Source organism: Bacillus rossius, chromosome 1 (genome assembly GCF_032445375.1).
Source record: "Bacillus rossius redtenbacheri isolate Brsri chromosome 1, Brsri_v3, whole genome shotgun sequence".
Classification (NCBI taxonomy): domain Eukaryota; kingdom Metazoa; phylum Arthropoda; class Insecta; order Phasmatodea; family Bacillidae; genus Bacillus; species Bacillus rossius.
In genome coordinates, this window is record NC_086330.1 from 230475461 (window position 1) to 230488964 (window position 13504).

General features: G+C 37.5%; 1 protein-coding gene across 4 annotated transcripts in view; it reads left to right on the forward strand.

Annotated features, from left to right (window-relative positions):
• Positions 1 to 3425: 3425 nt before the first annotated feature.
• The window catches only part of LOC134527351 (myosin heavy chain, non-muscle-like), an 84952-nt gene continuing 74873 nt past the window's right edge, over positions 3426 to 13504 (forward strand). For 2 of the 4 annotated variants that reach the window (XM_063359958.1, XM_063359961.1), the window contains exon 1: positions 3426 to 3513. In XM_063359958.1, the coding sequence (XP_063216028.1) occupies positions 3506 to 3513 (8 nt within the window). In that variant the 5' untranslated portion in view covers positions 3426 to 3505. Of the gene's footprint in view, positions 3514 to 3545; positions 3757 to 13504 lie in introns of those variants that run through there. The other 2 variants (XM_063359959.1, XM_063359960.1) reach the window with 2 other exon arrangements.

A 13504-nucleotide genomic window follows, 5' to 3' on the forward strand; every position in this document is an offset into this window, starting at 1 on the left:
CTAAATGGGTGTGTCTGGAAGAGACTTTACTGTCGCTAAAATCCTAATTTAATGTTCCAGGAGGAATGGGTACGGTTCTTCTCTTGTCTACTCAGGTTTTCGCGGGTTTGCCTTTAATCGCTGTTCGGCTCGCCTGACTCGGGTGGGTCATGGCCAGGGGTGTGTTCCGTTAGCGGGAGCGTATACTGGCGGGTGCAGGTCGGGCTCTGGGGGGGTCGTCGGCCGGACGACATCAAAGTTAAGGTGCAACATTAGATTTTTGGCATGTGATACGACGGCTTGGATTAAGTTCAACTACTACACAGTTCGGCATGGTGACAAAGTCACATGCAGATTCTCCACTTAATTAAGTGAAATGTTGATTAGGTTGTACATTTAGTCCGCAGACATAACAGCGAATGTGAAAAAGGCATAGTTCTCAAGTTACTAACCCTGCCTGAAGGTGGAACATGCATTAATCGACCATCGACTACAGGGGCGCAACAACTAAATTTCCAAAGGGGGGGCATATACCTTTTTTTTAATAAAGAATCTATTAAAGCGGGGTCCTCCCCCGGGAAAATTTGTATTTCAAGGTGGAAAATGGTGCTATTTAAGCAGTTTTATTATCTAAAAATTTATTACACAGCACTTACTTTGCCCCTGTTTGCCCCCACTTCAAGGTTTCAGAAGGGGGGGGGGGGGGGGGCAAAATACCCTTGCCCCTCCCTGTTGTTTCGCCCTTGATCGACTGCAATAATAGGACTTACAAAAATCGAAAATGGGTAACTCGAACCTATACAATGATGTTAAGTGGTGAGTTGAAACACACTAAACCAAGGTGGGGGCTGGCCATGGGACCGATGCAAAAAGATTTAAATTCTTATGCTATGGAGTTAATATCAGTGATGGCAAGAAGGTGAAGACCCTGCAGTGCGCGATGTATCAGGCACTTGCGCCAGTAGGACGACAATTGGCATGTGTCCAGCAGCTGCAGCCTGCCGCGAGCTACGCTTTCCATGCGAAGTATGCAAAAGTGCGGAAATGACTTGTGCTGAGGTTTTCGGCTCATTCGCACAGTGAAAAATAATGGCTTATTTAAAGTTGTAAATATTTAAGACCTTATTTTATGTTGACAAATTGTTTACCAATAATAAAGAATAAAATAAAAATCAAATTCGTCTTATTTTATTGCGAAACCATGATGTTATTTATAAATTTCACTTAAAAAATCATTATACGACATATCATTACTGCAAGTGGTTGAATAAACAGGGGTTGGAAAAATAAATCACTAACTTTGTTAGTAGGCTCGCCATGAAATCCATTCAAATTGTTTGAAAATCTTATCAATTTTATCTAATACTTTTTCTGAAAAAATTTGTATTTCTTCAATTACCTGCTAGAGGTTAAAAAACTTAAAGATTGATTAAGAAAATAAATAAAACTTTACTACCATAATATACTACCGAATCCGTTTCTATTTTTGTTTATCTTTCTAAATATTGTTTAAAAACTTTGACAAAATAAATTGTTATCTAATCAACCATTATTTAAAGTTTCTTAAGTAAAAGTTCAAATCTGTTAAAATTTATTGTATAAATTGTAAAATTTATTTAAAACTTTGTCGGTGCTCCCTCTGAGAGCACAGGCCGCTATGTGTCCTCAACACCTGAGCCAGTGCTAGTGCTATGAACACGCCCGCGCGTGTGTCTTAGTGCAGCGTCTCAAATGGCGTGACGTTAGTCACGGCCAGCTAAATGCCCAAAGCGCCCGGCCGGGTGTGGCAATGCACATCAGGTATCTAGTGCACATGTGAATCAATTATCAAACAGAAACTAGAACTTTTAATAAGTATAAAAATTGTCTTTAATTAATTAATGGTTGTGTCAAATATATCCGCTCACAAAACTGGCCGGCATCGCCTTCCCGCGCTCCGTCGTTTTCCCGCGGGTTTTCCTCCCCTCCCTGGCCCGGTTGCCAGGGAGAGTAGTCAGACGCCATCCAGCACTCGCCAGGGCCGGCAGCCCCTTCGGACGGGGAGCATCCAACTTTCGCGCCAATATCCATGTTTAGCATCAATAGGTAATTATCTCCGAATCATCTTTCTACAGCTCCCCGGTCGGCCCTAACCGGCCGTACGAATTGTCGTGTGGTCCTTAGTTAAAGTGTGCGACCTGACTATGGGTCTTTTAACGTACTACATAATTATTGTGTTTCAAGGAAGCCCGCCGTGGTGCCTGCGCCTCACGCCTTAAGATCTCCCCACGGGGAGTTATAACTTTGCCCACGCAGGGCGGCATTGCGCCAAACGCGTAACTCGATTTACGAATGCCTCAATCTCTGGGACGTGCAACGGATGTGAACGATAGACCATGCTGGGTTCAGTCGCGCCCGTTCCCAGTTTAAACGTGGCACACGCCACAGCGAGAACCAGCCTCGCGTCACGTGACCATCAGAAGTCCAGGAGCCGAATCCATTCGGAGCCCGGGATGCACTCATAATTATTTAGTGTTAATTGCCGTGTTAAGATTAGTGTGTGCCGTCATCATTACGTCTATGCATAATTCAGTGTTATTTGTAAACCCGCACAAACATTAGCGGATCCACATCTCAAGTGTATTACGGACTATCACGTGTCAGGCACCAGTCTTGCCGCATCACGACCCGCCATCACCGTAACTCAGGTTAGCCTGCACCCCTCGCTGGGGTAGTCTTCGGAACACCGTGAGACGTTAATCAGTGCCACCATTCGAGGGCCGTGTGGGCGGAGTGAAGGTTGACGACGATAGGGCCAGCCACGTGACAGTGCCTTGTGCGACTATAAGTTCTGTAACGTGTGTTGCCGAAATAAAATAATCAAAGTCACGAGTGTATTTTAGTAATACGGCGTCCTGGGAGGCCATAAAAGCCCGGGGGGCCCTTTGTCGACGCGTCCCTGCCTGTAGCCACGAGGCCAGGGACCCCACCCATGAGACTAAATTTCCTTTCTAACATTTTAATTAACATAATTTCAGGACAGGCAGCGGGGACGGCGTCAGTCTGAAACAATTTCTGATAAATGAATTATTACTGAAAAAATGGAAGTTGAATAGGTCTTTAAAATACACAATTAGTGTTTCTTCAAGTTAATATTAATCAATTTTCTCGTTGAAATTATACACATTTACTCTCTTTTTCAATTTTTATTTGGCTTTGGCAAATAAGTGTATACATTTCAAGATTCGTGGCTCAGAGTTTTAAAAGTGAATTTTTTAAGTTGATATTCTGATTTGATTGCAGCAATTTTTATGTGATAGTTCGGGGCAGGTCCTCTAGAAATCGTGGCAGTACAGGCTTAATTTCTCACTATGGGAGATAGCGTTCTATATCCTTCCCTGTTCTGTGGTTGTCGAATACTGACTATCGATACTGTTCGATACAAGTACTTTTGGCCAATACGATACGTTGCCTACAACGCAACTACCATTACTCACGGTACTTGATGCCAGTTATCGATACCTAAAGTACGTGGTATCGAAATGAAATGATCGAGTAAGTACTCAGTCATATTTAATTGTATCGTTTCATCCCTACCCACCGCAATGTATTTTCGGGTTGTTGATAAAAATTGTGTATATTTAGTTTGATTAAAATATAATGATAAATGATTAAATACATCTCCTTTTTATGGTTCGCTGTGAATTAAATCTAATTGTGAATAATAGCATTGCCTACTGTACCGAACGTTTTAGTAACCCAACTCTTGAAATTAACAAGTTTTCTCAACAAATTAAGGTGTTGAAATCTGTGTTATGTTCAAGGAAAGTGAATATTAAAGTACAAAGTTACAGCTTCCTCTCTTAAATTGTAACGCACAGAAGATTTCACTTTCCTTTCTTGTAGTCTAGCGCTGTTTTCGTTATTAATCATAACCCCCTAACAATTATTTTTTATTTAACCTTGTTAAATCGTTTATTTCCTGCTGAAAGAAAGTACATTAAATGGTTGTAACAAAAAATTAGCCAATGGGAATACCAAGGGATGAATGGCCAAACAGAGGGAAGGAGTGTGTACCTACAGAATACTTTTGTAGGCCTAATCAGTTTGTGCAGTGATTAGTATTCATTTATTTGTATGTATGTAAAGTAACCGCAGTAATTGTTTGTATACGTAGGTATCCAAGTTCATCCTTCGATCCTGATGGCAAGATTGTGCATAATTGATAACTGTTGTACATGATGCTTGCTGTTTTAATTTAGTACGTCAACAGAACCTGAACATAACAGAAATATCACAATAAAAACAAATTATGTCAAGTTTTGTGAATTTTATTTTTGTATTAAACTTGTGATCATAGCCCTATTTGTAGTATCACAAGTTTTTCTCAAGTCCAGGATCTGTTGACGTACTTAACTGTTGACGTACTTAACTAAAACAGCAAGCATCGTGTACCACAGGAACAAATATACATGATCATGCCATCAGGATTAAGGGATATAAGTACATGGTTACATAATATGGAGCAGTATTATATAAATGGCAAGTCTGGCGCAATGTATTTTGTATGGGATTTGGTGGCTTACTCAGTTGTGGCTTACCGATTGGAAAGATTCGGCCATGTTTTGGCGTGTCGGCCGCTCGTTGACTATGATCGGGACCTTGTCGACTATGTACGGTAACATTTGTCCATTTTCATCAACAATCCTGCTCAATGGCTTTCTAGTTGACTAGTGTCGCTTGCGATTCGCACTACCGTCGCCAAACAATATTTTTTATTTTATTTCAATTTTGGCTACTACTATCGTAAATATTGTTTTATGTTAGTTCTTATGGTGTTTCTTTGAAATATTGAAATAATTAAAAAATATTTGAAAACTTTAGTACCACAACTTGTCCAGTTTGTCTGTTTTATTACAGCTCTACCCACCCTGGGAGTCAAAGCGCAGTTAAAAAAATATAAGTCGTGGCCACTTATTGGTTATTCTTGGTTTTGCCTCTTACCTGAGCACCTCCCCAACATAGCTGCATCTTACGTGCTCCTTTGTAAAGCTGTTCCAATTTGTGAGGCATTTTGCCCAGATACCAGCACAACAGTTTCACTTTGTAGGCATAGCACTCTTCTCTCACTCTGTAGTTCACGTGAGAAGTATTTCATTTTATGCACCAACACTTCGAACTTGGTTCCCGTGCAAAACACACGCGCAACAATGCGTGGCACGTATCCCGCTCACTGGCCAAGCCATCATTCCCGCTGCTTCCACAGACATCATGCCCTCTAAAAGCCATAGCTGAATTCAAAGTTGTGTCTCAGATTTTTACTCATAACAGTTAATACATTTTAGGACCACATAAATACATAGCACAATATTACAACAACAAAATGTTACTAAAAAAAACTGAATGAAAAATTTATTGCCAACATGTTATATTTTAAAAGCTTACACGTGACTCAATTACTAGTGACAGCTAAAACCTTGTGGAAGCGGTGGCTTCAGCCGGAGCCTATCGGCCAACAGGAAATAAAAATGGCAATAAACCACTTAACTTAAAATAATTAAAATAAAAACAAAAACACCTTAAACTATTCTGTAACTAAATAAATCAATAAAAAATAAGAACATCTGAAAACTTAATTCCACCATTAAGAGGAAGTAATGTGGCGGTAACACCACAACTGATCTTATGAAGCTGATAAGGGTCTCATTTGAAAGAGGATGAAAATTACTACATAATATAAAATAAAAAAATGGGTATTTGATTTTATATGATAAAAAGGAAAAAAATAATTATATTGCCGAAAAGTAGCATGTTAGCTCTAAATCGTTATTAATTAAAATGATTATATTAATTTTGTTATTTAAAAGTAACAAATAGCTTGTACACTTTAAAAATAGTTAAGCTTCATTGACATTAGACTAGCATTTAATTACTAGTAAATGATGTCAGAGAGTGCAGACCCACAGCAGCAGGGCTGAGACATGTCTGTACAGTGAGCCCTCTTACTTCAGTTAGCTCTCAGACATTGTAGTGGCAAGAGGAGTATAGCACTAGCAGTTCAGTAGTTTATTTCAGAAAAGTAGTATTTTTAAAATAGTTCTTTTAATAGTATATTTATACATAAAATAATACAGTGAGTTTTGGACCAGTGTGTAGTTAGAGTAATCTAATTTTGTCTTTTAAAACAAATATTTTATGAGGTTTTAGTAATGTCAAGAATAATAGCAATATGCTAATTAATTTAAACCAATAACTGTAAAAAAGAACTTAGATAAAGAGTTGCCATTATTACCTAAAGAACAGTGTAATGTCAGCCTAATCAAAGATTCTTATTGTCATAGTAAAGATTTTACAGGTAAGAAAGAAAATCGATTTGGTTTCAAATTCACCAGATCAAATACAAGAAATCCTTAGTTGGAGGTTTGTAAGAATACTGACACCTTGTTATAATGTATGTTTACATCACTTTCTGTACTATACTAATATTATGAAAATTTCAAAAAAAAAAAAAAAGTGTTGTGACCTAAACAATGTCCACAAAAATGTCATTACAGTAGTCTTAACACCAATTTCACCGAAATTGGCCAAAGAAGTAAAAAGCAAAAAAGGAGTAGTAGGCCTATTGATTTCTTGCAAAAGATTTGTAACATCTGCAGACAAAAAATTACATAAAGTTGATGATGACCAAATAAATGGTTGGGTCAGTCTCGTGAAGATGAAATTAACAATAATTCCCTTGACAATAGCGTGTTGCATGTTGTCAATCTGTGAGCCAAAATAAGGTAATAAAGTTCATCTTGATGTAATAGAAAATGTAATAGCTTTTTATGAGGATGATGAATTTAAAGGCTCATGCCAGGAACAAAAGATAAAGTTAATACTACTACCAGAAATGTATATATGTGGAAGCATTATATGCTCTGTAATCTTGAGGAACTTTACTCAGCTTAATGCCAAAATTGGATTATCTATGTTTTGTGAACTTAGGCTAAGTGGTGTGTAACAGTTAATCAAAGAGGAGTTAATTCAGTACCGGTATGTGTTTGTTATATTCATCATAATCCTGCACTGTTTGTAAGTCTGATGAATCTGGATGCAATTAAATTGAAGGAATTAACTGCAGTGTTAATGTGTGAAAATGTAAAAAGAGAATGCATGTTTAGAATGTGTGATTCTGACAAATTGGATGATTTTGTTAAAACACCACTTGAAGACTATGATGATAAAGACCAAATAATATTGAAGCAATGAACAAATACTGATTGCAGCCAGCTGCAAACAATGGTCTTACCACTGTCTGAGTACATTGAACTTTTAAATGAAAAACTTGAAACATTGATACCTCATTCTTTTATTTAAATGCACAATCTGAATACATAAAAAAGAGAAAAGAAAATGTCCCGAAAAACAAAGTGTTTTGCTTTATGGATCTTTATGAAAACTATGTACTTATCCTTCAAGATGAGATTCAAAGTAAACTTTTTTCTACCAGATAACATTACACATGACGTAAACTTGCAGAATTTGCAGTTACATGAGAAAAACAACCAAAAGTAACATTATCAGAATACATCACAGATGGCTGTGTTGCACAATGTAAAAACTTCAAGAGTTTAGTCAGTCTCCATTTTCATGAAGCAGCTTTAGTCTAAAAGCTTCCAGGACTTTATACATCATGCTGACAGTCTTAGATAGTATAGTATAGTAGTTTTATTGTCCAAGTCGACTACAAAATTATACAATTATATTGTACATGTAGTATAGGACTCGTCAAGAATATTAAACATTATGAATACACATTTAAGTACAATCATATACACATAAACAAAAATAATAGTAAAAAACAATTAATGTACATCATATAATAATAATACATTTTTAGCATAGTTTTGCTTCCATAAAATCATTAATAGAATAAAAACTGAATTCCAACAGTAAATTTTTCAGTTTTTTTTTTAAATACACAAAGTTGGTTTTCTGATTTAAAATGTGGTGGAAGTTTATTATAAAAACATATAGCAGAGTATCTCGGACTATTTGCAAAACATTTTGTACGATGTTGTAATATATGATAATTATTTTTTGTACTAGTTGAATAATTATGTAAATTGAAATTCTGCAGTTCATTCAATTGTGAATGAGCAAATATAAGTAATTCATAAATGTATAACGATGGTAATGTTAAGACACTTAAGCTTTTGAAAAGTTGTCTGCATGAGGTACGATAATTTACATGCATTATTATTCGTACAAATCTTTTCTGTATTTGAAAAATTTTAGATGAGTCCGTGGAATTACCCCAAAATATTATTCCATAACGTAAGTGAGGTTCAACATAACCAAATGAGCTTGCGATGGTATAGGCAGCTCGGTTAATGGATCTGTTACAAGAGCCAACCTCCAAGGACTGTATAAAGAATACATTTGCATACCAGCAGATTGTTCAAGTTTTGTGACTAAAACATTAAAAAAATAATAATATTTCAATTCATTAATCTAGACAGTGTAAAAAATGTAGAACCAAAGTTGACTCAACATTAACGTAAAACATCTTTCCATTATTTCTAACACGGAAATAGCAGCAAAACGGATAAGCAGTGACTAGGATTTTTTTCTTGAGGTATAGCTTTTTGCAAGAACTAAAACTTTCAAATCTTGAACCAAATAATTACTAATTATTACATATTTGTTTTTAAATCAAATTAGTTCCATTTTATTTAATAATTGTGTTTACTGTGATGCATGGTATTTATTACAATGAACCATAAGGGAGGAGGGATGGAAAATATACCTTTGAGCATGAGTCAGTCTTGTACGAGAAACAGTGACGTAACCTTGGAATTTTGATATGATTTTTTGATAAAATATTTGGTAACTTAATAACTTCCCAGCTTTTAAAAATTGCTCTCCAAACAATACTATGTTCTTTGTGGTTTAGTGTAATTTTAAAATTTTATTTTTAATGTAATGATTGATATCAGGGTAGAGATGTGTTAGTTAAAATTTGGGCACCACCAGGTGAATGGGTTGTGAACCCAGCTGGGACACTGTGCTACATGCCATGACGTGACCCGTGTGGGTGCTAGGCTCCTGTACTACAGGCCGTGATGTGACCCGTGTGGGAGCTAGGCTTCTGTACTACAGGCCGTGACGTGACCCGTGTGGGTGCTAGGCTCCTGTACTGCAGGCCGTGACGTGACCCGTGTGGGTGCTAGGCTCCTGTACTACAGGCTGTGACGTGACCCGTGTGGGTGCTAGGCTCCTGTACTACAGGCCGTGACGTGACCCGTGTGGGTGCTAGGCTCCTGTACTACTGGCCGTGACGTGACCCGTGTGGGTGCTAGGCTCCTGTACTACAGGCCGTGACGTGACCCGTGTGGGTGCTAGGCTCCTGTACTACAGGCCGTGATGTGACCCGTGTGGGTGCTAGGCTCCTGTACTACAGGCCGTGACCAGACTCATATGGGTAGTAGGCTCCAATTCTACCCCAGCATCTGGCCACAGAAACTTACCCGTTTTCAGTGGCAGGTACGCTACTTACAAATTATAGCAGTTATTCGCTAATGGACTCTCATGGTATCCTAGACACCTCAGGCCTATAATGGTACAAATGTGTTCGGGTAAAATATACTTACCGAGATATGATAGGAGCGGATTTATTGACATGATCACTCCTCAAATTAATTGTCTGAAAACACAAATTATAATAAAGCTGCTAAAAATGCAACAGCTGAGAATCAGTTTATGTGCAGGCCAGTGCTCCTCATTGTCTGGACTAGAAATTGTTTGTTGTTGTTAATTTAAAATACCCGTGATGGAATTAAAATTCTAAGTGAAATGGTCCATCCCTCGAAGCAGGTTCCAAAGAAACAGAATAGCATTTAAAAATACTTATACGAATGGCGGATGCTAACATATAGGATATGCAGAAAGGTTAGTCGATGAAGTGCGGAGGCTGCTTCATGGTTACACCAGACTTTCGAAATTCACCTTTTTGTTTGAGATAACGGTCTGTTCAAACAGCTAATCCGGGCTTTATAACCAGAAATATTTTTCTTTATTTTCACACATTTTATAGCAAAATCCTAGGAACATTTCTCAAGTATTCCTCAACGTTTAAATCGTAAACTTCTTGCAAAGCCTTTTTTAACTTCTTTAGTGTTGGAACTTATTGTTTTAGAGGATAAAACTCGTGAATTTTTCTCAGTCTACTTCAATTACTTATCTGTGCTCTGTTTTCATACCTTAGGGTGTTCAAAGATTCAAATTGGTTTTCATTTTTTTCTTTTCCTCTGTGAGAATTTATTGCAGCACTATTTATTTCATTGACATCTTACCGGTACGTCAAAATTTAACTGAAATGTGATGTAGCATTGTAAATCACCTCTTCCGTGCTTTTCACCGCAAAAGATTTAATATGAATTCTGACGTAGAAGCCATTCCATAAATTGGATTGTTAACTCGGACTGTATATGACCGATGATCTCCGCTAGCAGGCAGCCGTAGTATGGCAATGGGGTTTCAAGTCAAAAGTGGACGAGTTCATTCCCACACATAAATCACAGAGAGAGAGAGAGAGGGGGTTCAATTTACCCAATAGAGGGTAATTGTCTGCATTTTAAACATGAAGTTGTCCTAATTTTTTTTGACTTGAGGTTATGAACAAATTTTAATTATTTCCAAAACTTTTGAATCATATTTTATTTTGTATTTTTATTGTTACTGTGAATATGATTTATAGTAAAAATGCTTTCTTGCTTTACAGAAACTATTTCTGTGCCTTCTGGTTCTATATAGTCTGAGGGCACCTTTTTGGTGCCCTCCTTACCCAGTGCCATACTTCGCTTACTCTAGGACCGGCCCTGCCTGTATTCACCCAAGTGTTGGGCAGTAAAATTCAAGAAGTATGAGTTAACTTTTATTAAAATGAATATTTAAACTTTATAGAGATTTTAATAATATTCCATCATTCCAACAATTATTTTGGTCTTAAGTTTACTAAACCACTCAATTTTCCTCTTTTTCAAAGCTCTTTATAACCTTACAATTTTTCAGATTCCAGTAAGAATAAAAATAATTTTTTTAACAAATGGTAAATTTTAACCTTTTTACGTAGTTTAATTTAAAGTTTGTTGAATTAATAAATCTTCCACTTAATTTATGATCAACTATACCTACATAAACTACGTCACAGCAGAATAAAACTAGCCTCTCAGAGGAAACCTTACCTTCTTGGAAAATCCACATCATGGACATTAGTGCAAAATATCATTATTTCAGAAAACTACACCTTGTTGGAGGCACAATAATTCTTAGCTCATCTTATCCCTGCATTAAATTTTTCGGGGGAAGAAATAGATGATACATAGATACACAATGAATACAGTATATTATTAAAATAATTTTGTAGTATCATTCAAATTTACAATCACAAATCATAATTCTTCAGTCAGAAGCAAATATTCTATTTTTCATACAACCAGTAAATTCCAGCGATCTATGTGAATCTGGACATACATTAAAAAGCGGAAGCCTAACATTCCAGTATCTTGTTGAAATTCACACAAGCGTCCATCACATATAAAGTTTCACGCCAATGCAAAGTCATCAATTTGGAGCTAATAGTAAAAAGAAAATAAACATTCTAGCAGAAAATAATATTATATTCTCACTACGCTATTCAGGAAAACAACATAATGTCAATTGTGGGTAATGGAAAAAAAAAATATTTTGTTGTTTACTTCACATTTTGAATGAGCTGCTACTTCTAAAATTTACTATATATAATAAATAGGCAAAAGAAATGGTATCGAAATAGTCTTATAAAAGCCTGGATGAAAAAGGAACTCACAACATTTTATTTAAATTAATGTAGCCGGGGGATTTGTTAGCAGTCATTTTAATGAAGTTACCGGTTCCACCATGTCTAGGGGGCACAGACCCAGTAAAGACTCTAACCCCTAGGTGTAATGTTGCCATTGTAGACGTGACTCGTTTCCTCCTTGTACCTTGGCCAGACCACCGGAACCTGGCCTGCTCTCAGCGTCGGGCACGCTATAATGATACTCACGTGGAATCTTATGGTGTCCCACATGCTGATAGATAGTCGCAGACTCACACGTGATTGGGTGAATAGGAAAGAACACGAGATATGCAATAGTGATATTTATTGCAAGGCATTACGTGACATGTTCCTCATACAATAATTATAAAAGTAAAGCTGTAAAAAGCCTTGTGGCACGATCAGATTACTGATGGTCGAGGCCACCTCGCGTTAGTGACAAAGTTCCAACTCGCGGATTTCCAACTAATTAAATAGAACAACTGTGCTGTGCTCCCAAGGTGGGCTCCGGGGGTAAACTAACTAATGATTTAGAGTGAATATGAACAGAAGTACGAATATCAGTTCAGACAAAGGTTGAAGTCCCCAGAGTGCAGGGAGCGTCCTACCTCGGGTGGTGATGCAATGCAACTGGGGTGAGTTATGGCCGCCACAGTGGTTCATCAGCGCAATGGTTCCAAGCTCTATGAACCGTTAGGCGATTCTGAGTCATGCTACTGACCTGCGTAAGTTAAAAACCGAATATTACCCTCAAAATTACATTGTAACTATTCCAGGTTATAAACCCTTTACAAAAAGTATATTAGTGTATGAGTTCAAATTAATGTTCTGATTGATCTTCGGCAATTTTTGGTTTATTACGGCAAAGTGGAAAATAAAGGTAATGCACTTGTAGGTGATTTAAGGAGTCCCTGAATTAACATAAACACTTCTGATGCAGAAATAAAGTTTTACAATATTAATTATCATTTATTGCACTGTCTCGACCGCACCCTCTTGCAGTGATTCGTAGCTCACAAACATGCACACACGCACGTTGCCGGTCGTAAGTTTAAATGCCATGGGGATGGGTGGTGGGGAAATTGGGCTCTGTGGGCCGCAGCCCCGGACAACATTAAAATGCTATGGTTTGTAAATTTATAAACAACTAGCCTATTTTTATCTTACTTCCAAAGTTAGATTGCGACTCTTTTGTTGGCAATAGGAAAACGGCTGATGGGAAGTGGCCACAAAAGTAGTGTATTAAGTAATTAAATCTCTGCCCATGCAAATACTTTCCATTCAGTATATTTGTGCCAACTATTTAGAAAATCTGACAATGAATCCTGCACATTCTGACTTAGATGTCCAGGTTAAGACTATTCTAACCACTTGTTGGCTTCCGGGATGAAGCCACATTGTGGATATGATGGTGTGTCCACGTGGCCTCAACCTAGCAGCCAAAAGTGACTCTGGCCATGAAGCTTCTGATCTAGACTAAGTCTGTTCTACAATGAGTTTGTTGGCTGTAACAGTAATGTCAGGCACAGATGAAACCCGCCTTCCGGTCAAATTGGAAGGGGGGTCCCGTCCCCGACTCACCCTGGGTAACTATCAATACAAAAAAAAAAGGGAAAACCAAAAATAGGTAATTCGCTCCAAAAGTTGCACCCGGGCGGTCGAGCTATGAAAGGGAGAAAAATTACGAACGTATACAGCAAGACT